Source organism: Cupressus sempervirens, chromosome 2 (assembly GCF_028749045.1).
Source record: "Cupressus sempervirens isolate cs-2001-9-10 chromosome 2, ASM2874904v1, whole genome shotgun sequence".
In the NCBI taxonomy this organism is placed as follows: Eukaryota; Viridiplantae; Streptophyta; class Pinopsida; order Cupressales; family Cupressaceae; genus Cupressus; species Cupressus sempervirens.
The window spans coordinates 279,201,056-279,227,459 of NC_143119.1; the positions used below are offsets into that span (position 1 = coordinate 279,201,056).

General features: G+C 36.1%; 1 protein-coding gene across 4 annotated transcripts in view; it reads left to right on the forward strand.

The window, feature by feature from the left end:
• LOC149572131 (Nucleotide-diphospho-sugar transferases superfamily protein) overlaps positions 1–26,404 on the forward strand; it is a 137,461-nt gene that overhangs the window by 58,532 nt on the left and 52,525 nt on the right. For 2 of the 4 annotated variants that reach the window (XM_089813423.1, XM_089813426.1), the window contains exons 5-7: positions 4,901–4,972; positions 5,871–5,987; positions 6,176–6,253. In XM_089813423.1, the coding sequence (XP_089669549.1) occupies positions 4,901–4,972; positions 5,871–5,987; positions 6,176–6,253 (267 nt within the window). The remainder of the gene's footprint in view (positions 1–4,900; positions 4,973–5,870; positions 5,988–6,175; positions 6,254–26,404) is intronic. The other 2 variants (XM_089813424.1, XM_089813425.1) reach the window with 2 other exon arrangements.

Consider the following 26,404-nt stretch of genomic DNA (forward strand, 5'->3'; position numbering starts at 1 on the left):
CTCAAGAAATTGGTAGACAATAAAATATCTAGAGAACAAAATAGTCATAGTGTGGACTCAATGTCAGGTAAATCAAACCCTCATCCAGTATGCTCTTGACCTTTCATGCTGTCTTTTCCCCCACAGACGGAGGTACCACACGGAGGGAAACACTCAACCTTTGAAGAAATGCAAGAACAACTAAGAGAAGATTGGAAGATATATCCTACAAAGATTACGGGGATCTGAGAATGAGATATTTAGGAGGCAGAAACTGAGGATACTTTAACGATGATCTCAGAAGAAAGTTGAGTAAAGTAAATTTGTCTCCATTTGATAGATCCAGATCCATATTTGTGCAAGCGTGGGTAATGAAGGTCGATACCTACTTCCAACTTAATCTCATGTCAGAAGAAGAAGCAATTAAATTTGCTGCGTTGCACTTAGAGGGAGTTGGGCATGAATGATGGTATCATGCCACCATCATATTGGGGCATGATCAAATAAATACTTATGTGGAATTCACTGAGAGATTGATAGATCGATTTGATGGTAAAGATTCAGAATTCAATTTCAAAGATTTGGCACAACTGAGACAAATTGGATCGGTCGACTAGTACATTGCGGAATTTCAGAAACTCTGTTTTGGTCACAAACATTTTTGAAAGAAGACGAGTAGTGCTCTTCATGAATGGACTGACAGAACCATTGAAAGGTTGGGTAAAGGGGTTCAATCCTACCACCATGTCGGAGGCGATTAAGAAGGCATGAAGTATGGCATCATCATCAACATCATCCTCACGAAGTTACATTCCAAATTGCTGTTCTTTTCGAGGGACAGAGATAATAAACCTCTACCCAAGAAGCCGTCGTTAGACGAAGCTACCAGACGGGAGCTCCGAAGGAAGAAACTATGTTTCAATTGCAAGAGACCTTGGGAATTGGGCCACAGATGCCTAGGAAAAGGGAAGATCCATTATATTGAGGTCGTGTTTGATGATGAGGACAAACAAGAAGAAATACCCGCCGAAGACAACCAACATTATGATGACACCAACATGGTTAGTTTGAACCATAGGGAAAGAATTGCAATGTTGGTACGAGCGGAGGAACTATTGCCCTAGCCGGTAGCCCGAGGTGCACAGTGTTTCGCGTACAGGGAACCCTTCAAGAACAAAGGGTTATGGTGATGCTCGATATTTGAGCTATGCTAAACTTCTTAAACTCCTCTCTGGTGAAATGAAAAGGTCTACCTACGGAGACGCACGTAGGATTCCAGGTCAAGGTTGCTGGAGGGACCCTCCTGCTGTGCACACACCTTGTTCCGCAGCTAAGTATCACAATGGTGAATCACACGGTGACCAAAGATTTTTTCATAGTGGACCTTGATGATATGGAGGTTAGTCTAGGCATACAGTAGATGGAGACACTTGATGAATACACTTAGAGTTTCAAATGGATGGACTTCACTTTTGTTGTCGATGGAAAGAAGGTTGTTCTCCGTGGAATGGCAAATGAAGGCCTGAAGGAAGTTTTTGCACATAGGATGGAGGCAATTTTTCTGTGTGATGACATTGCGTGGGCTGCACATTGTTTTGTTCTCGGTGGAACCTATAAAAGGGCAACAAACACCTCACTAGGCTAATGATCTCTAGAATATTTTGAGTAAACATGATAAAGTTTTCATTGACATTCCTCCTAGCATACTGCCTCATCAAGGGCTTGAACATACTATCGAGTTGGAAGCTGGAGCCAAGCTGGTTATAACCACACCTTACCATCATCCCATGAAATTCAAAGATGAGATTGAAAAGACTATTCAGGAACTGCTAGAGAAAGGATGGATTTTTCCCAGTTCTAGCCTCTTTGCATCATCAGTAGTATTAGTCAAGAACAAGGATGGGACGATGCGCATGTGAGTGGACTACTGTGTGTTGAACTAAAAAAAAGAAAGAATAGATATCTCATTCCAAGGAAAGATGAGTTGCTGGATGAATTACATGGCACAGTCTATTTTTCAAAAATAGATCTCCGTTCCAGATACCATCAAATCCGCATGAGGAAGGAAGATGTAGAAAAGATGGCCTTCCGTTGTCACTACGGGCATTACAAATTTCTGGTCATGCCGTTCGGATTGACAAATGCACTCGCTACATTCCAATCATGCATGAATCGCATTTTCAACAAACAATTGCATAAGTACTTATTGGTATTTTTTGATGATCTTATTTATAGTAGGACATGAGAGGAGCATCTGAAGCATTTGGATGAAGTCCTAAGGATCATGGAGGAGCAGTCTTTGTTCGCCAAGCAATCCAAGTGTGAATTCGATATGACAGAAATATTGTACCTGGGGCATGTTGTCAGTAAATATGGAGTTCAAGTTCATCAGGAGAAGATTCAGGCTATCCTTGGTTGGCCTCCCTCAAAACCACTCATGGATTTGTGAGGGTTTTTCAGATTGTGCAGTTATTATCAGAGATTCGTTAAAGGATTCTCTCAGTTCAACGCACCCTTAACGGATTTGACAAAGAAGGGGTCTTCCGAGTGGAACAAAAAGGCACAACTCACTTCTGATAAATTGAAAGAGGCAATGAGCACTTGTCCCGTACTTGCATTATCTGATTTCACTCGACCATTCATTCTGGAGTGCGACGCATCAGGAGAAGGCATTGGTGCGATATTGATGCAGGATAGACACCCCATAGCTTATGAGAGTAGAAACCTTACACAAACGAAACACATATATTCCATCTACGACAAAGAAATGTTGGCCATTGTACATGCGCTAACCAAGTTTCGACAGTATCTGGTGGGTGCCAAGTTTGTTGTCTGTATGGATCGCAGCAGTTTGAGATATTTTCTAGAGCAATGAGGCTTGAACGAGAGGCAACAAAAATGGGTAAGCAAGGTTTAGGCTTTTGATTTTGACATTGAATATGTGAAAGGAAAGAACAATGTGGTTGTAGATGCCTTGTCTAAGAAACCTGTCATTTGCTCACTAAATCAGATTTCAGCTAATTGGAAGACACATTTGTTGGTAGAATATTCCAAAACACATTTTCTTGTGAGCTAATGGATGGTAACACATAGGATGATCGGTACAAAGTGGTGGATGACATTATCTACTCTAAAAATTGGATATTTTTAGTGCCGGTGTCCAAATTGAAGCAGAAAATCTTGAAGGAAGTACATGACTCACCCTTGGCAAGACACTCGGGTTTCCTCAAAATTTACAGAAGTAGGTTTTCATGGAAAGGACTTAAAGGGGACTTGTTTCTGCATTGAATGTAGATGGTGTCACCAATAGGTAGTTTATGAATTTTCTGCATCAGTACACCATCCTAAGTGCCTCCCTCTAAGTCATGTTGTTGTTCTTTTCTGCTTTTGACAATAGTTGACTTGCAAAAAAAAAAGGGGTGGTCTAGCCCTTTCAGACCCACTTGCATGATTGCTGCTCCAGTTGCACAATTTGATGTATCCACATGTACACAGAACTCCTGAGTCCAATTCTGGCATGCCAAGAGTGGTGACCTTATTAGCCTTGTCTTTAGTTCGTTGAAGGCCTTCTCTTGGTCTTCAGTGCATAGAAATGGTCGGCCTTTCCTCATCAAAATGTCTAGTGGGTAAGAAATCTGTGCAATATTCTTTATAAATCTCTTGTAATAACCAACATGCCCAAGGAACAACTTGTCTCCTGTGATATTCTTAGGGGCTTCTATATGCACAATTACCCATGTTGGGATCTATCTTTAATCCAACCTTACAGAAAATGTGGTCAAGTAGCTTGCCTTGAGGTACTATAAATCTGTAGTTCTTCAGGTTGAGTGCCAATCATGCTTTTCTACGTCGATCCATACACTCTTGAGTGCTTTAAGGGTCTATATTCTCAGTGATATGTCAAGATAGGATTTATGCCGGTAGGGCATTTTGTAAGCACACAAGTACAATGGGTTACAACTATCCAAGAGTGCAGTCAGAGTGATATCAATTACTTTTACTACATTCTCAGGAAATATGCGAGTTATGGGCTTGCTGGTTGGCATAGGGATTACTGATCCCAAAAGGGAACCAGAGTGATTTTTATCATTAGGAGTTGTATGTGTTCAATGATGAAAGTGCAATTCACGTTTTCAAGGAATTTTAATCTAATTGAGGAAGGCAGAATTCTACCATACACTCAACAAATAAGCTTTGAATCGGCTTGTGAATGGCTAATTCTCACTGATATTTATTTCTTTTTTTGCCTGCTTTTATATCCTGGCTGTTCAATGACAGCCATTCTCAGAGACTACTCACAGGTGACCTACTTCTCAAACAGTATCCTTATTTTCAGGATATTTTTCCTCCATAAAACTTGCAAGAAAATCTTCCTCAAGGGTAACACAGCTTATCTAGTCCTCTTACCTTGTTGCAATGCAAAATATTTATAACATGATATAATGAACAGTGCTTATTTATGTCCAAAATATCTTTATTCATAAACACGTGACATGCTGTTAAAAACTTAGAAGTTTAAAACAATTAGCTCCTAACCAACCTTAGTACAGTATTTGAGTTCTAACTCATCGCATGGCCTGTGGTAGTCTTGATTTACAGCAAATGGACTAATATAGTTTTTTGAGTTTAATATGACCATTGAAAATGAAGTTAGAATTTACATAGCTGCAGTTAAAATATGTTAATTTAACATTATACTTGACCTAGTGTCAGATCTAGTTTTTTTGTGTCGTATTGTATCACAATGTCACATCTGTAAAGGCTGAGAACAATCTGTCAAATACAGTCAGATATTTGATGGAGCTAGCTAAATGCTTCACAAAACTCTTCATGGCGTATGAAAACCATCTATATACTGTGAAGTCATTGATTCATTGTAGCAATATGAATAACCCAATGCTTTCTATTTCTTTTTTATCAGAATCAGGTCGATGCAAAAGTTGTGGTAGCTGGACTATCAACAACATGCAGCCAAAAAATACATAATCAACTGGTGAGTTGAAATTTTGTTTTACCTTGTTCTGTTCATCATCTCACATGGTTCCCCAAGAATATAGTCTTTTGCACGTGATGCATCTCACAATAGTTTTTTCCTTCAAAAGGGGATATTGGGACATAATGTCTTTGAAAGCGCAAATTTTTTAGGTTGAAAATTGAAATAAGACAGTTATTTTTCGATGCATAAATACATTTTTTGAAATTGTATTTCTTGTCCAAATAGTATCTATTACATGTGACTCACTAATATTTTCTTCTTCAAAATTCATATACTTTCTGATTCACATTTTCAATGATTGGACATTTCTAGACATGAAATTCAGAATTGGGATAGAGAAGACAAACATTAAGGGTTTATTTCATTATTTTGTCAGGCCCCTTGCCAAATCCACAGGGAACCCTCCGAACCCTTGAGACTGGAATGCTTTTTACTTTTTGCCAGGCAACTGTTTGTTAAAATCTGGTGATGTAACCCAATTTTGGGTCCAGATTAACCCATTATATCTGTCAGGTTATAGTGGTTATTAAAAAATTCAATTTTCGCTGGAAAATATCATGAAACTGTGAGATCATGAATTTAACTATCAAGCGCATTTAATTTGCGATTTAATTTTTTTACTATGCATGCTTACCTAGGTGCAAGTATATTGAGTGAATTCAATTTTGGTGAACATTTGTTATAAATTTCACCTACTTGGTTTATCGGTTCATAATTTTTTCATAGAGGACTTCCTGTCTTGTTCACACTTCAATCATTTTTCTTTGTTATCTGTTTCTGATAAGAGATAAGATATGGAAACTCACTAAGCTTTGCTATCTTCGTACTCTGAACTTCTCAACTTCTCATATGGGTTTGTCTGCACAATTTCCTGAGATCTCTCTTCTACCTATAGGCGGGTGTGGCAAGAATGCGTAAAGACAGCAAGTATGTACTGTTCTTAGATGATGATGCTAGACTCCATCCTGGATCAATTGGTGCTTTAACAGCAGAAATGGAGAAAAAACCAGAGGTTAATTATTTTCTTTAAAAGTTCGCTTTTTTCTCACATTATTTGTGACTATCAAAAATATTTCTTTGAGTATCATTAGAGTATTAGTTTTAAAATATTCAGTAATATGTCTTTGAGTATCATTAGAGTATTGGTTTAAAAATTTCAAGTATATCTCTCATTTTGTTTGGGTTTGGTGTGGATTGCAGATTTTTATCCAGACAGGCTATCCTTTTGACATACCTTCCGGTAGTTTGGGGAGTTATTGCATTTATGAGTATCATATGGTAGTTCTCTCTCATTTTATAATTTTTACCTTTTAAAATCATCTGCTGAATCTCAGGTCCTGATTTTCCTCCTTGGTTGTATAGTGCCTTTTATTCACAATTTTATTACTTAAGTGCCTGTTAAACTGTGGCTCACAATATTGCAATATATAGTATTTGAATTAGGCAAAAGTAGGTTTTGAAGGGGCTCCAAAACCCGAGACAATCGGATTATAGAAAGGATCTGGAACTAACAAAAAGGAGACACTGCAAGAAAGAAAGCATCTGAAAACCAGCAGCCCAAAGCCAACACAGCGCTAACAAACAAACTGTAACCAGGGTAGAGGCACAGCCGCTCCAAAAGCCAATGCCTTACATCATAGAACTGTTCTAAAAACCAAACAATCAAGGGGATAAATGCTCCCCAAAGCACACATCTAGGAAAAACCTTGGTTCTGAACACAAAAAGTAAACTTTCAATGGAGCCATTGAAAGAAAAATTAGAAGCTGTAAAGAATAAACACCAACGAAGCAAAGACCAAAATCCATCTCCAAAGGATTCCAAAGGAGCAAAGATCAACACCCATCTCCACCTCAATAAAAGATAGACCCACCCCAAAATGAAAAGTCAACCAATTCATAGGAAGCACAAGCCCTTCCGCCGCAAGGAGCTGGAGGCAACCAATGGAATCAAGCCCAACATCCGTCTCCATCATAGTAGAAGATAGCTCCACCTCAATAAGAGAAGTTGGCCAAGAACCAAGAACAAAAGCCCTCCTACTGTAGAAAACTGATACCTTGATTGAAAGAGAAGAAGGGAAGGCCTGAAATCATCAAAGGCTCTTGACAAAAGAAAATCAACACCCTCAAACTTCTCCAACACAAGAAGATAACCAGCTTCCCACTCAGAAAAAAACTATCCCCACATTGAGCTTCAGGAAACTGAGAAACCAAATCCAAGGAACAGGGAAATCTGAGAAGAAGAAGAAAGTTAGAAGGGGGAAAGCCAATAAAGCCCTCTGGAATAAGATACTTCACACCAACCAACTTCTAAATGTCAACTGTCAAGAAATTGCCTGCCCAAGAAAAGGAGTCACAGGAGGAACCTAAAACAGACCACCATAGAGGAAGTACCGTAAGAGAAGAAATCCTGAAATGAAGGAAGATGACCGAAGGGCTGTAATCATCAAAGCCCCCTCTTTGAAGAAAGACAACACCAACAATCATCCTCATGACCACAAATAGGAAATTAAAAACTCTTGCAGCAGATCCAAATATAGCTCAAAGGAAAACTGTACTATGAAACCCAACTTGCAGAGCAAAAACCTGAGGAAGGAAGGGAAAGGCCAATGTCCTAAAAGCATGAAAGTACCTTGACAAGAAAACATCATAACCAATAGACCAGACCTGCACTCTCAAGTGGGAAACAAAGATCCATTGGAAGAGATCACTCGTACCCAAACACATGATGCAAAGAGTTCCTTCAAAGGAAAAAGGAGAACTAAAGAAAGGAAGGGGAGGGGCAAGACCGACAACGTTAAAGCTCCCTCTCAAAAGAAATCCAGATCTAGCCAACAACCCCACCCCTTCCAATCGAAAACTCTCAAACCTTGAAGAGAAAGCTCCAAAACACTTCCAACGGTAGATCCGTTTCATCCAACCAGCAATAAACAAAGAATGAGAGGTAGAAAGGCCACCAAAATAGATCTTGCAAGAGCTGAACATGTCAAAGTCCCCTCGTAAAAAAATTAGACACTGACAAAACCAACTCATGAAAGTAAAGGTCCGTATGGGTGGCTTTACAGAAAAACCAACTACCTAGATAACCATTGGGTATCCTAAGGACAAGAACATCAAAGAAAGCTAACTGGGTGTCCGATTCTATCACTTTGGGTCCATATGGGTGGCTTTACAAAAAAACCAACTACCTAGATAACCATCGGGTTTCCTAAGGATAAGAACATCAAGGAAAGCTAACTGGGTGTCCGATTCTATCACTTTGGGTCCGTAAGGGTGGCTTTACAAAAAACCTGACAACCTAGAGAACCATCGGGTTTCTTGAGGATAAGAACATCAAGGAAAGGCTAGTAGTTGTTTGATTCTATCTCTTTGGTAAAAGTGACACAAGAGGCAATATCATTGAGGTGAGCATGGAACTATTCCAATTTGTTAAGACCATGAAGCCAAGAAACATGAGTGTCATCCATAAATCTCATCCACCACTTGGTTTAATTGGGAAATAATGAAGGGCTATCTCCTCAAATGTTCCATGTATAAGTTTTCTATAATCGAAGGTAGGGGGAACCCAACTTGTTTATAAATGATCTCTTGGAAGGAAAAGAATGCAGATCTCAAACACGACTCAACCAACGAGGCCACCTTTGCATTGGTCTTGTGCTTGACAATCTTGATAGGATTGGGAATAGGAACCTTGGCGAAAAGGGAAACAATATTAAAACTAACCAAGATGTCATTGTTCTCTAAGTTAGACAAAATGACTGGAATCTTTAATGTGGGAATCAAAATTTCCCATGAGCAAGGAAAATAATTTGGCCAAGTAGGAAGCTAACTTGTATGTTGAGAAACCGATCGTGTCCACTGTCCACAATGGGCCTTCATAAAACATTAGCTTTATAGATCTTTGAGACCCCATAAATACACGGGGTCAACTATTTAGAAGGCACAAGGCCCTTCTTAGTTGACTCATCAAGAGTGGATCCCAAAATGGCGGCTTTGACTTTCGTCATGATCTTGAAGATAAGGTTGACAAAAATAGAGTAGTAGCTACTAGAATATGAGAGGTCAAATATTTTAGTGATATAGTCTTGCTTGTTCAAAATGACTATTGCATTGCCATTATTCACTTTAGAGATAACAAGGTCAAAATTGCACAATCTTTTAAAGGCAAGGATCTCATCCTTCAAAATGTTGCAAGAGGAATGTTTGGCTCGTTAGAGAGCTATTGCGCAATCTTGTCTGACTTCTTCAGCTACCACGGTGGGGAGAGAATGAACGGCATTCTCAATTTCAATGAGGAAGGGGGGAAATAAAGGAATATGAAGTACTAGAATCATATAAGATAGACGTAGTAATACCATGTAACACACCTGTAGTCTCCACCACAGTCCCTTGATGCTCATCTTGACAATTATGATCCACTGCAAAAAAATTGTGAGATTTATTTGCATCCCCAATTTTAGGCTGAGAATAATGGTCCTCTAACTCAATCTTTAAGCCAACCTCCAAGGACAATGCATATAATATGGCCCTTCCACCCACAAGAGAAACAAACCCCTCTGCCACTATCATGTTCAATAGCGGGTACACTGGACTGGAAGGAAGTACCTCTACTAGAGCTTTGCTGACCACTCTATGATACACTCCTTGATGCCTGATTTCATCTGAGACTCGTCTCTATGATTCGAACTACCATGGTGTCCTGGCTGATGATAACTAGAGCTCTATTTGTGGGATGGACCTTGGGAAGGCCTCTATCTACGTCACTGTTGTGACCTATCCTAGGTGGTGTTGAATATGCCCTTTCAGAACTTGTGGGCTATACCTGTGTACTATGCACAATTGATCCAAACAGATATGCACTATGAACCTGTGCACTTGTCCTACTATCAAAGCCTCTAGCAACACCCTTAGCTAGTCTCGCCTTCTCGGTGGCAATTGTGAGTGTCCTAGGTTGATGCATATAGACATCTCCAATAATACAACCATTAAGGCCCTGAATAAAATGCTGAACTAACATAGGCTCATCATGGTTGTAACTGGAATATTGCCTCATCTCAAGGAACCTATGCTCGTTTCAATCCACTATCATAGTTTCTTGTTGGAGATCATGAAACTCATTAGCACATGCCTCATAATATTGGTCAGAATGTAAATGTTCACATAACCGCTCCTCAAATATCTCCCATTAAACGCTCATGATGACCAACTAGAATTTTTTCTCTATATGCCACCAAGTAGATGCAAAACTCTTAAAGCGCATAATGGCACACCAAGCTCTAGTGTTGCTTGCATAAGGGTGCATAGTGAAGCAACATCCAAGATCCAATAACCAAGTCTTGGCCTTAGTACCTTTACATGAATCATCAAATATATGCGGACAAGACCTCAAAAGTTCTCTCATATGTCCTACATAGATAACACCCACATCTACTACTATATTGTCTCACCCATATTCAACTCTCAAATTGGGAGGGTACAAGAATGCTCACACTCTCTCCTCTCCTCACGATCACCTTGATCAAATTTGTGATTCTCCATAGCAAGACTCTTCCTAATGAGGTCCCAACCTAGTGATAAGTTCTTGTAATAGCTGAACTAAGGGTTATCCTTATGGCCTTCACGACCCTCTCTACAATCCTCATAGTGATCCTCATGCTTCTCTTCTTTTTGGTGCTCATCTTCATGATACTCTTCCTCATGGTGATCCTCTTCGTTGTTGTCTTGACAGACATTCTATTGACCATGTCCTTGCCTGGGAGGTATCCTTTTAGAAAAAAATAAGAAATGGATCAAATCTCAAATAACATACACACAAGCCATACTAAGGCAACAAGCAAGAAATGATAACCATCATCGAGTATAACAACCATGTATCATGCATACCAATTACAATGGGAGCATAACACAAAGATCCCAATGTATGGACATGGGCTCTAATACCAGATGTAATGCCTCATCAAGGAACCCTTGGAAACATAGGGTCAAATATGCACATACCAATTTTGTTTTGACATGAAACATCAACAAACATCATGTACATAAGTACATCACATAACTATAAAGCATAAGTAAGATATATACATGCAAGAAAGTAAACCACAATCCTCACATGATTATGCACAAGCGAAGGACTAGAAGTCTACCAAAGGTTCCAAGACAATTCATAATACAAGTGTGAATGTCGAAGACACATTTAAACCCCCATGTGAGAGTCTAGACATCATCCATAAACCTTAGTGGTCATGTCTGAACCATCATTAACATTTTTCAATCAAGGAGACTATAATCTATTCTCGCCACAATTCAATTACAAGGTGTAATTCAAGCCTAGAACATAGAAGTGATAAATAACACAACATAATGAATGTAAATTCCAATTGTGAATATGCGAAAGGCATCCTGAGGAAAAAACGTATCCAAATATGAAATTACATTTATGACATATGCTTGGGAATTGCTCATTATTTTATATGTGCTAAAACTTAAGGCTTATGTGCTAAAAAAAGAGATGTATGCGCTACTCTTATAAGAATACGCAGTAATTTACACCTTGTATGCACTCTTCTTAGAGGTGTATGCATTAAAAGAATAGGCATTTGCACTAATCTGCTTAGGGATTGGCACAATCAGGTTTAAAGGCTAAAATGAAAACTTAATCTGGGTTCGTATTAGGTAGGCTTGTTGACACCAACATATGACCACGTTGGGGAGTACCAGATTAACACATATCAAGGCAATACTCACTCGAGAGCTCAACAACATAAAACATAAAGGAAACTACTCTAATAAACATAATCAACATGAGAATATAAATACATACCACCAAGCACTAAGTGAAAGTAAAGTATAGAGGACTCAATACAGAAAGTCTCTATATCTGGAAGAAAGTTTTCACGTGTACACCATCCCCAACAGTGGCAAAGTGCAACAACACCCTACTATGTGGAATCCTCAAACCCACTCCACTGTGCTTGTGGAGATAGTAACCCAACCATAGCCATATGGTAGACACTCACACCAAGAAGGGCTAACACTCACACCAAGCTGATGCATAATCTCATAGGAATGTACAATGATTCAATGCAAAACACATAATGTAGAATATAGTGACATGTGGAAAACACTCAACATGCAAACCAACATCTAAAGCACAATCACAATACCGCATACCACGAACATCAAGGTGCTATTCGCTCCTACTGGACCTAGACATGAGAAGACCAACCATAGGGAGTATCTCTGCTTGCATGGGTCAATATTGACATTCAAGGATCGATTACCGTCTACAACTCGCTTGGGTCACTCATGACATTTGGGGATTCAATAGATTTTGCTAATTGTACGGGTCAATCTCTAACATCCAAGGATTCCTATTAATCTTGTTTAATGTTTATACCCAATTATTTTATCATGATTTTCCTTTTAAGAAACTCCTTGACACTTCCACTACGACTACTTTTGCGTTAGGGTCCACATAAGGAGCAACTCCCCATGCCTACTCAATGTACCTAGTCCTATGCCTCAACATCATGGTGCGAAGACCAAACAAGAAGCTTGTCTACTCGGTCTACACCAAGGACATAAATAAAGCAATTTGTCCACTTGGTCTACACCAAGGACAGGAAATAAGGACTTCATCCACTTGATCTGACACCAAGGACGGTATGAGCTAGGGATTGTCCATTTGGTCTACACCGAGGACCAAACATAGGATGCATCATCAACTTTGTGTACACCAAGGATGAAAAATACGTGAGCATCAAGAAGCACCTTTGGAGGACAAATCCAAACCAAAACACTCAAGGCATGCAAGCCGAGTAAACACAAGAGCAAGCCAATTTAACAAATCACTTGATTTGCTGCTTTTCAGAGCGCAAATTCTTATTGAATCCATTAAACATCTCACTAGAACACGAAGAAAGCTCAAAATGCTGAAAAGAAAAGAAAATACTCAAATTCTGGCAAAATATGACCAAGTGTAAAAATGACATTTTAACATTAAATGTGAATCAAATATCCCGAACATCCTCAATACATTCCAATTCTACAATCCCATTAGCAAGTTTGAGTATTGCAACATCCAATGGATCAATCACACCAAACATAGTGGCATAAAGTTTTGGTTGGCATGCAAATGATGTGTCCATGAGAATGGCCAAAAATCAAACTCAACAAAAAGCTATGAAATTAAAACCCAGTAGCCCTTAGGTACCCAACTACACATTAATGAAATAAAATTCCAAATCCATGCACTCATGAAAAACTGGGCAGAATAATACTTTCAAAATATTAAATTCTCAAAATGAAAACATATACATGTTCATATAAACCCAACTAGGTGAAGAAAATATACAAGATAGTGGGGAATAGTTCCCAGCCCACTCAATTATTGCAACAAATTTCATTCAAAACAATGATATATAACAAAAGTTCTAAAATCACCTATGTATCACCAAAATGGGAAAGCTCAAAAAAAGAGGAAAAATCCAAAAATTGATAGAATTGGATTAAACTTTATGCCAAGTGGAGCAATATTGACACGAATCCAATAAGCTGATGCCCTCAAAATTTGGCAAGCAGATCAAACCCAATAAGTAGAAATGTGATTTTCTTCAATGCAAATTAGAACAAAAATCAAAATTCTCACTCAAAAGCCAAAGTGAGAAGTGAGTAAAAAGAACTCACTTTTCCAAAATAAAAGACACTTTTTTCAAACAAACTTTTTAAAACAAAATCACTTAAATAATTAAGGGAATTGTTGACTTAATAAAATAAATCACATCAATTCCAATTAAATGGAATTCGATTGCGGCTAATTAGCTAGCAAATAAAATAAATGCTCAAAGCAATGTAATCAACATTTAATTCTAGATCCTCTGCGACAACTACAGAGCTTTAAATGCACAGACTCCCTATCGAGTCCATTAGAAAATGCATTAAGAAATCTGGATTTACCAACACGTATTGGAGGGATAATAAATCAATTATAGATACACTATTTATACAAGGACAGTATTGGCTCAACATGAAAGGCCAATGAAATTATCTCCTGTGCCACTGCCAGGGATAAAGACACTCAAATCCTAAAACTCAGGTTGAATGGTGTCAGGTATCTACTTATTAAAACATGCAAACATCAAGTGCATCTGCTCACAATATCACAATATAAATAGCTGAAGCACATTTAATAACAATAAATTGCCTAATGGAATATTGATGCTCTAGTGACGTGATCAAACATAAAGAATTTTGTGATATTGATCGTCCCATTTTCTACTCCTTAGTGCACATATCACATAAAATAAAATTGCATTTTATATTAAGCATTTCATTTTAAATATAAAACAGTTTAAAATAAACATTTACGACAATATGAGCATATATCACTGAAAGTCAATAACTGAAATATGCAAGAACACATAACATATAAGGCACCATATTACAAGAAATCCAATCAAATCGTTCTGATAACATAATCAATAGTCTTGAATATAAAATACACTAGATATCATCATAAGGCATCGTGTCACATCAAATAGCATCATCATGCAAATATGATCAAAACTATAAACAACATACTCTAACCATCTCTCACAACTAAGATATTGACAAACCAAATATTGTATTGTCATCGGAATAGAATGCAACCATGGGAGGCTCTACATCACACATGATGCATATATAGAACTAAAGATTGAAGAATTCCACTTATTGCTCTTGGGCACAAAATTATAGGAAAACATGGCAATCTAGTAGTCAATGCTTGCTAAGACATTAGATGTGTTGATTGTCCTTGTTAGCAAACATATTGAAAAAAAGTGTAAACCTACTTAAGAATCTATTGACAAGGAGTGCATGTTGATTTGGATTCCTCAATTGAGATTTGATAAAAAAGCATAATGGTGCCATTGAATTAGTGGACATAGTTTGGTTGTATAGTGTAGAAAAGCTACAAGCTTGAGGGTTGCTTGAAGGTGTGGAGGTGGTAGCGAATGCAATATTGAAGATTAAATGTTAGTAAAATATTTTTAGACATTTTATATGCTATGTTGTTTTAAGATTTGCTGATGGATATGGTACTTGTGGTCAACTAGAGGGAAGCTAAAGCCTTCACTTTAATGGGTTGTGATAGATAAGACAAGGACAAATTATTGGTTGGGGACGTAACAAAAAAATTTCATAAATCCACTCTAAGGTATACATGCATCTGTTAGAATGGGCTGATAAAAGGGTATCAATTACATGATTTGCAATAACCATGCCAAACATGGATTACACAGAATCACCAAGTGGAGATCTTGACATGCATTGGCAGGTATTCATTTAAATGTGAACTATGTGTTGTTTTTCCGGGATCGCTGTAAATGTACTAAGCACTGCCAAGTATTTTGGTATGTGTTTTCCAACTGTAGCTTACCCTTATATTTATAAGAGAGTGAGAGAATAGACTCCCTTCATGGGACATGTCTACTCATTATCATAATTAAGCTCTTAGTTATATATATCATAGTAACGAGACTCGCCACGAGTCACTCAGGTCGACGAGTTAAGTTACCCTTGCTAGGTCAAAATGACCCATGACCTTAACCTGCCAAGTCATCAAATATTTAATATTTCTCTAAGGTTTTTCTATTAATATACCCTGACTCGCCGAGTCACTGCCAAGTCATGACTGAGTTTGAGTTGGGTCACAAGTCAAATTGCCCTTGCCAAGTCAGATGTAATGTCCCCCCTTTCTAGGGTTGAACTTAATAAATAATACCAATTAAAATAATAATAAATAAATACAAAAATATTGTAATCTATTATTAAATATATTTATCAAATTGATATAATATAAGATTATATCAATTAATATATCATGGTACTATGAAAATAGTATAATATAATATAGCTAATTGTATTAGTAAAACAATATAGAAGAATTCCTAAATAAATATCTTAGTCATAATAATAAATCTATTATTATTATAATCTGATTATTATAAACATATTAGTATTTAATATAATGCATAACATATATATTTAGTGCTAAATCTTATTAGCCTATCTTAAATATATATTATAATTAAAATATACCAACCAAACATGTTTATATTAACCAAACATTTTAATATAAACAATATGCTAAGTTTAGACTTATGAATAGTCACAACTTTTAGCGCAGACTTGTATATTAGAGGAGAATGATTACTTATAGGGGGAAGGAAAAAAAGAAGGAGACATATATTAACTACCAAGCACCCGAGAAGAGGACAGAATATATGTATATCCTACAAGGATATTCATCATAGATAATTTAATAAGATGGAGAGGGAGCAGCAGAGCGGTCCAGAACATTTATCGAGTAGGCAGATGGATACAACCACAAAAAGGGCATTAAGGAGGGTCCACGCAAGTGAACACAGAGAGGACAACAGAATTTACATATTGATATATATAAATAGACATAGTAGTCAAAGCATAATCGAACAACAGAGATCCTCATACCCGTCACATGGTAACAGCGATAATTTCTGCAAATATATCTATGGAATCTATATTAGAGAAACAAGGAGATAAGACCAACATTATTAGACAAAAATCCAGCTCAATAAACTCACGCAAATTCCAGAAGATAATAATCTAAAAATCATTCGAGCACCGTGAGTCTGCAAACTATGTTCAATCAATCATCGAGTAGGAGAAAATGAGATCAGAATCATCAAACCAGCACCTTGACCTGGATAATTAGTCGATAATTTGTCCAGCCTGGTATTTTGTTAGTCAACAGTTTGAGAGAGCCTATGGCTAGCAAATAAGATCAGGGCGATGTCTACAAGAATTACAAATACAAATACAATCTGTGAATCAGTCAAGAATCTGTAGTCATGATAACACATGAAAATCATTCTTGTTGTAAGGCTCGAGGGAATAGTTTCAAGGGGTCACTTCAGAAAACATGTTGATCTTTAGAGGAATACATTTGAAGATCAAAATCAGTAATAGAGGAAGATCATTGGAGTAGGGAATTATGCATATTAAACAGTAAGACATATCATAGGTATAAAAATGACATATCAGATGAGCAAACAAGTAATACTTCAAGGTATACATAGACTAAGCAGAATCAAACAATTTATTCTTATTCACATATCAGTAGAGGAAATAATACTGAAATATAAATAACTCATCGGATATATAAATAGAAATAACAATAGAGAACTTCAGATTGTCTCTAATATCAAGACTAACTAAAGTGCATTTGAGCCATCACAACTCCCAAAGAAGCATAACAAAAGAAGAAATCCGTTGGATTTTGGAGAAGAGACTGCCATTACAAGAATAAGTATTCATGATGGGTATAATCACCACTTCATTCTATGTGATGTCATAGTCTTAATGACAACCATTTAGAACTACCTCGGGCATAGAGGTATAATTGTGAGGAGAAACAATAAGATGGAACAATCTTGTATAATAAATTGCCAGACCGTCACAACAGAGATCATAATGGGCATCATATAAAATTCAAATTAATTATAAGATCAGCTAAGGATTCATCAAGATTACCTACTTCACAAACAGTAAGAGACATGGATACTAGTCATTTAAATTGATATTATCAATTATAAGAGTTGATAATGGTACTCATTTAAATTGATATTATCAATTATAAGAGTTGATAATGGTATTAGGATGATAAGAGTGAAGAATATAAGTTATTTATCCTTAATTTCAAGACTTTCTGACATAGGGACATTACATCGGAGCTGAGTCCGAGTCTCGTTACTTTGATATATATATATATATATATACGTATCTTGATGTAATTTATCCAAGTAAAGGTACAAAACATTAACACTACCTCTTAGCTAGGGAGAATAAACACATGACCATATATTTGAGGTAATATAAGAATATCTTTGATCAGATAGTATTCAACATTTTGATATCATATATGATATCAAGAGTATTGGCCTTCAGAATATCAACATATGATATTCACCAAAGCTCTGAGTAATGGTCTCCAGAATATCAACACTTGATATTCATCATGTACTCAATAAGGTAGCGGTCTATAGAATATCGACATATGATATTTGCCATTTTGATATCACATTTGAGTATTGGTGTCCAGAATTGTTGATGTTTCCCGGATCACTGCAAATGTACTTGCATTGCCTGCATTGGTATATGTTTTCCATTTGCAACATCCTTTCATTTATATTGAGCATAGGTTATTGAATAGACATATCTATTCAATAATCAAATAATTAATTTATATAAACTTAATTATTGTTATATATATATATATAAATATATGTATATATATAAATATTTCTCACATATAATCAGTTTATATCTTACATAGAATTATATCTCATATATAATTACATGTATATCCAAAGAGTTATCCAATAGAAGCTACCAAACATTAGCACTCCCTCTTAGCAAGGGAGGATAAACACAGGACAAATATTACACCATTAATAATATTAAGGATATCTCAGAAGTTTTCCACCATTTAATATAGCATACGATATCAAGAGTATTGATCTTTAGAATATCAACATATAATATTCATCAATTTCTTAATCTAGTGTATGATATCACATTTGATATCAAGAGTATTGGTCTCCCAGAATATCAATGATATTCACCACTTACTCAAAACGTTTTGATATCACATTTGATATCAAGAGTATTGGCCTCCCTAAATATCAATGATATTCACCACTTACTCAAAACGTTTAGATATCACATTTGATATCAAGAGTATTGGCCTCCCAGAATATCAATGATATTCACCAAGCACTCTAAGAGTAATGGCCTCCCAGAATGTTGAGATACAAGACATTCACCATTTACTCAATTTATTAGATCTCATAATACAAGTTGATTGTAAGATCGTCACCTTACAACAACTTCTCCCAAATACAAGTGACATCATTTGGAAGTTGTCACTTCCTCATGATGTACATAGGGGGTAGGTCCATACATAGTCACAGTCCTCTTGACTATGACAACTTATTGAACGTTAGAGAAACCATCTTAACATGGTTTACTCCCGCTTAATCAATATGTCTGAGATCACTAAAGGTTGATTGAAACATATCCTCTATCTTCTCCCTCTCTTTCAAGATTCTCTCTAATGAAATGTCACTCCCTCTTTTTCCTGCACAAACATTCTCGAAGGAAAAGATCAAGGCAAGTAGTTCTTATAGTAATAAGAAAAGAGATCTACTATAGAATACATGAAAAATTTACTCAAAAGTGAATTTATCTTATGTAGTCAAAAGATAATCTCCTTCACATGACTTCTTTATTCATTAATAATTTTATTTTATTCAAAAAATATTGCTCAATTGTATTGTTTAATAATATAAGAAAACTTTGAATATATGTTTCCTTAATATACTTAAGTCATGTGGTGGGGTACAATATCACTTCACCTTGGATGCTTTTATTACTCATTACGAATGCAACATATTCGTACCCTTGCTTGTCTTTGTTTTAAATCTTTAGCTTGTGAAGAACATGGTAGTGAATGTATTTTAATACACCAAACACGAAGAAGAACTTCCATAAAAGAAAGATGGTCTAAACCCAAAGGAAAACGCGAATGGAAGATCTGGAGAGTTGACAGAATTTCCACGGAAAGAAACTGCAATAGAGAGTCAATATGTAGAAACATTTAAAACCCCAATGAGTAGCTCTTCGTCAATTGATGGCATACTGCTTGGAAGCCAGTCATAGCTATGTCAAAATACATCTGCTTGCAACATACCCAAAACATCTCCGTCACCAGGGTTCTCTAGCACGGCCTATTTCTCTCGATGAGAGATAGATTACATCTACAAATTCGCATAAGAGCAAAAGAGTGGTGTATATTGTTATTTTTGTGACATCGAATCCTCACATATGAGTGGAATTCACAAGGGCCTCGCTTCTAGAAGATTAAGGTTGAATGAGAAAAATTAAATCAAACCCAGTCAATAATCAAAGCAATGTGACATTTGCTCTCTGGATCTCTTCTGCAAAAGTTAATTGTCAATTTGGAGGGCTGAATCTGCAAAAGTCAAATCTAACCAATGTGACATTTTCTCCCTTGGACTTCGTTAATTTTGAAATACTCAATTCCAATTCTGCAATGCCTTCCTTCACATATCCATTGTGCTGTTATTCCGTCTCTGACTGTACCTTTACTGGTTCACGTCACTTTTTCATCCTATCATTTCTCTTCTATTCCTTATAAAAGTAATATACATTTGCATCTAGCTCTGATACCATGTTGATGTTTCTTGGATCGCTGCAAATGTACTTGCATTGCCTGCATTGGTATATGTTTTCCATATGCAACATCCTTTCGTTTATATTGAGCATAGGTTATTGAATAGACATGTCTATTCAATACTCAAATAATTAATTTATATAAACTTAATTATTGTTATCTATATATATGTGTGTGTGTGTGTGTGTGTGTGTGTGTGTGTGTGTGTGTGTGTGTGTGTGTGTGTATGTATATATATAAATATATTTCTCACATATAATAAGTTTATATCTCACATAGAATTATATCTCATATATAATTACATGTATATCCAAAGAGCTATCTGATAGAAGCTACCAAACATTAACAAGAATAAAGCGAGGCTACAAAACATCAACACTATGTAGAAGTCAAAAGAAATGGATGCACTTGTACAAACATGATCCAAAGGAAACACGTGATCATTGAGTTTAAAGATGTGGACAAATATCATAATATTAACTGGCTTTGTGTTTGATGAGACCATGGCCATTCAAACTAATAATTAGGTAGGTGGTGATGTGGTGGCCAAGTAAGATGGGAAGATAGCTATGAATGAGGTTGAAGCTTGTGACTTCACGGTGTGAATTGTGCATATCTGTTAATTTCAAGGTGCACAAGATAATTATCCCTTCTTTTGAAAACAAAAACAAATGAAAATAAGAAAATTAAAAGTTAAATGTCAATTTCTGTATTTTTATGTCATGGAATTTAAAAGAATTCAGGTGGTAAAGTCATTCCTTTCCTTCATAGGTGGTCTTGACCTCTATTCTTATCGAGTGCAACTTGAAAACTCATTTTCTTAGAAAATTTCTATTCTCATGAAGTTATTTTTCTGTTCTGAAGTGTTTTGTTAAATTTTATTGCAGTGCCACATTAGAATTTTATCTAAGAAAGTTTCCCTGCATTAAATGAATCCACCAGATTTGTTTAAGCAATATGGAAAAGAAGATGATGACCTCCAATAGTTGCAACAAAACTTAAAGATATTTAGAGAAGTGAGGTACATTGCTTATCCCAACATGGAGAAATTAAAAGTTTCTGAACAAGAAATAATATTTTCTGTCAAAGTTGAAGGAGTCTAGATAAGAAATAGTTACCCCTTCTATTGATAGTGTTATGGTAGTTGTAGAAAGGGCACGTAACCCATTTCATGACCATATGAACTTTGGAAGCTAGGAGGTATGTTTGATCATTCTTTCTATAGTGTGAAATTAAGTGATCTTGAGAAGTGGCAACTGATCTTGTTGATACCATCATGAAAATTGGAGGTACTAGATAAGCGATAGCTAGACCTTTTCCCAATGAGATTAGGAATGGTTCTTGGAAAACATGAGAATTTCTCATAGGATGATTTCCAGCAACATTGGTATATCATGTGCCATTTCGTTAAATTTTGAGGCATTTCAAGATTTTGAACTCAAGGCATAGCTTGGCGCATTCATATGCAGACATGTAGCTTATGATCCTACTCAACACTTGGTATGTTTTAAGTTTTTAACTATTGGAAGGTGGATTGTTTTATTCTTTCCACTATTTGTTCTTCTTTACAGTAAAATGCAAGAACCATAGAGAAATATTTTGCAGCCCCAAGAGTTGAACTGTCAGATAAAGACTTTTGAGCCCTTGGCTTTTACAAGACCTCTCTATCAATTGATAAGACTGGATATGACAAATAAAGGGAAGCTTGTCAGTTGCTGAATGCATCTTGTTGGAGAAATTGTAAGAAAGTTCCAAAGTTGAATTTGTGTGTTTTATTTTAAGTTTCTAAATACTCAATGAGTTGTTATTCTTTTTAGTGAACAAAATACTAAAATACTGTAATATCCTACTCAGATATCATCTCCAAATTTTCTCACAAACAATTTTCAGAATATAACATATCAATAATGCAATATAACCCACCAACATAAACCAGCACATAAACCAGTATGCTCAATAAAAGACTCAAGTTGAACACTTCAGATTTGCTATTTTATTTATAACCAGCAATACAATAACATGCATAAAGTCCAATCTTACAAAAAACAATAACAGTCAGATTGGAAACATATAAAAAGAACCTGTAAACCCAGCATGAACTCTGTCGTGAATCAATTGCAGTGATGAACCGGGGCTACGTCCAATCCACCAAAGATGGAATGAAGGTTTGCGTCCTCAGGTCTGAAATGGAAGACGTAAACCCTCCCAATGTTTCTCCATTAGAAACCCAAATTCTCCAAACAAGCATTAATCCAAGCATCCTCAAAATAAACTCCTCATCCTTCTTTTATGCTCAAAATAGTGATCCTTCAGTTTCCTTCTCCGACCCTTTTGTCTTTTGTTATGGATCTTTGCAGGTGATAATCAATATAAAATGGATATGAATTAATTCAATCCTGAGAACTATTTGCCAGGTCTAAATATATAATTCGATGACTGATTAGAAGTCCCAATCTGAAGAGATAGAATCATTAATGAATTTCAATAATCTATCTCTTGTGATCAGTCATCTTATATATTGCAATCGAGAGGCATATAAGGGGCGGTTGTGATAGTTCAACTACATGTCTCTTTGAAGAGACACAAAGGCATAAACTTAATTAGCGAATCAACCCAAAGGTTATCAAGTATGATTAGTCCCAAACAAATTATCAAGAGTCCCTATTTGCTAAGCCAATTTCAACATTAAAGCCTCTGATCTGGATATAGAGGATACCTCGATCCCATATGATTGCCATTTAATCGATCTTGATCAAGGATTTATTGCCTGATCCAAGAGATAGATATAATTTGATTGCTTAGATTTTCATACTTAGATTGATAATGATAATATCAGTTCAATTCAAGGATGACAACATAATTTTAATGTATATGCATATGTGTGTGTATGCATGTATATCAGTTCACATGGTGAACTAGTTTACATACATGCACACACATATGCATACAGTTGCCATGCTGGTATACCCTTTAATTCTCATTGACACTATCATATCTTAAGACTCCCTCTTAGCTAGGGAAGATAACTAAGTATGAACTAGTTTATATATCACCTAACATGTGATATCAAGGAGTATACAGAACACCAAGTCACATGACATTCATATATCCTAGTTATGGTATGTGCACTGACATCACGTCGCATGATGTATACCATAACCTATCATGTTATGTCCATGGATATTACACCACATAATATCCACCATGATTATCTCATTAAGACATATTGATACACAACTGATATCAAGTCAACCTGATATCTATCAATAAGTTCAAGAGATATTGACTATCAATTGATATCAAGTCAACCTGATATCTATCAATAAGTTCAAGGGATATTGACTATCAAGACATTATCCATATGTGATCTTGATTTCAACCTGAAATGTGAAATTCTCATTTTCAGAGTTGCATGAGAAAGGAAACAATTTATGTTATTCCATTCACCCTTTGATTGATGGAGATAAGATAGTTGCTCTTTCTTTAAGGGAAAAACTTGTTTCGTTTGCTTTAGATTCTCATCTCCAACTCAAAATTTTAGATGGGTGAAGAAAGTCAGTTCATCTATCTTTTCTTCTCTTTAGCAAAAAATTGAAACATTGATGCTTGAGGTGAAACTAACTAGGAAATAGCCCTCAAAATGAAGGTTCTCTTGAATGGCTAGGGATACTTTTGTATCAATTCAAATTGTAGTAACAAAATGAATAAATGGAGACTGCCCAGGTGCATCTAACTGGGGAATGGCCCTTAGGAATGCAAGATTTGCTTGATGTTTGTAGATAGCTTAATTTACATGTTAATCATAGTTTACGTATCAGTTGTATGATAATTTTAGTCAGTCAACAAACTTGGTTATCAAAATGCAAGTGTGGTTATGTCTCAGAGAGTTGTTGGGAAGGACTGTAGCCACTCGGATCTAATTTATTTGGCTAATCTTTCCCTCTTGACCCTGGGACTTGATTAGGGAGGCAACATATATCTACTTAGGCACAAACTCAATGCCTAAAACCCACCTACTTGGGAGTTTTGATTTAGACACTTTGGTGATCCTCTTCCTCTCTTGACCCTGGGAGAGTTCTCAATTAATCTTGGTTAAGTCTTCCTTGAGTTACCGTTTGTTTTTTCTTGTACACCTTTTGCCTAGTAGTGTTTGGCCTGTATTGTTCAATCATCAATTCTTCTTCTTCATTCATCTATATTTCAATGCCTCAAATGTTATTCTCATAGGCTTTTGACAATGAGTCTTTAGACTCATCTTCCATTCTGCTTGTCCACTACTACTTGGTTTTCCTCTTGATCAAAAAGATTGAACCATGCTTAGTCAGTTAGTGGTAAGTACTTGGGACTTGTGTGGTTGAGTTCTTTTCAGTTACTTCTTGTAGTCTTCTCCATCATTCTCTTTGTTCTATGATCCTCAAAGATCACCTTACATCTTAAATTTTATTTGACTGCTTTTTGGCGACTTCCTATTCTTGTTTGGGTTCAAGGGCATTAATTTTGGAGAATCCAATGCTGGTCTGTATTTGTTCTTCCTCTTGTCAACATTTATCCTCAATAGTGTTGCCTTCTTTGTTATATGTGTGCTGCACAATCTTATTTGGCATATAACTCTTGAAGAATTATGAGATGTTTTGCAAAGAGTCTTGGCATAAGATTATGTCAACTTCCTTTTTTCTCTAGTTATCACAAATGACTTATTGAGGAGTTATGGCACATTAACTCTTGAAGTATTATGAGATGTCTTGCAAAGGGTCTTGGCATAAGATTATGTCTACTTCTTGCTTTCTCTCTGGTTATTACAAATGACTTCTTGAGGGACTGGCCTTTGTTTTTCTTCCTTCCGAATGTGTTCCATGAATCTTTCAGAAATATGTAAGATCTAGCAAATATGTCAACAATTTGCAATTCCTAGAAATTCCAACTTATAGGGATTTCATTGAACTGAGGGATAATGACTGAAATTGTAGGTATTTCAGAAATGTTTGAAGTTTTGAACAATGTTTAACAGTGCATATGAATAACATAGTAAGAAAAGACAACTGATTTGACTCCTTATTAAGTCTTTTATTAAAAATGCATCAATGTCACTGCTGCAATGATAGGTTGAGAACCAAATATAGAATGTCAAATCAGAAGCAATGATGGAGAACCAACTCAGATTGCTGTTCATACAAATCTAAGGTAGAAGACAATAATTCTGTCACTCAATATTGATATTAATGGCTGGTCCTATCTTCTATAATGGCTGTAAGTTCTCCAACCGCTGCTTATAATGGGCAATATTTTAGATCCTTCATCAGTTCATATGCACTTCTGCAGATTTACTGGCTTTGATGTATTTGAGGTCTTGCATCTCATTGAGGTGTTACCCCTTCTGTAGCAAGTATAAGAAATAGGCCTCACACAACAGATTCTCTATAAAATTAAATCTACATCCTTGTATAGTTGGTTTGACAATATTTGTTGAAACAAATTATATCCAAAGTGGGTGGCTAGACCCAAGACTAGTGTTACATTCAAAAATGTGGTTTGAAGCCGACATTCTTAAGTTTTGGATAAGTGGAAATTCCTTCCTTGACTTTTCACATTTCATTTCAAGTAAACAATTATCTTTTTGTTTAATGAATCAAAAAAACAACTATGAAAGTTTATGTCCCATGTTTCTTTTGAATGCCTCCTTTAATTCATTCATTAACTACATTGTTATTTTCTTCCTATTATTTTTGTTTCCACACTTATTTATATGTAGATATTCATAAGATATTATGTTGCCATAAATAATTGCCCAACTGTGGAATATCCGGGTCTCTAGGGTTTTCGATGAATGAAGGGATGCTGGAGGTTGATACAATGGGCAAATCACGATCCATATTCCTGTCTAGAGGAGTCGCTGTCATTTATTTGCCACTCTTCGGCATTAGAAACCTTCACACAACTTGTCTGGAAGTAGAATATACCCTTAAAAGGGCAGTGACAGTTTTATAGGGAAGCAAACTATGCCCTAGAAGGGTTGGTGATAGAGTTTTATAAGGAAGCAGACTACATTCCAGGAAGACACCTAGTCACATTGTATATAAAGAGGTTCTAAAACTATAGACTGATTTTCTTTTGATTGTACAAACCAAAGTAACGAGAGTCGGAATTGTATTGGAATCAGC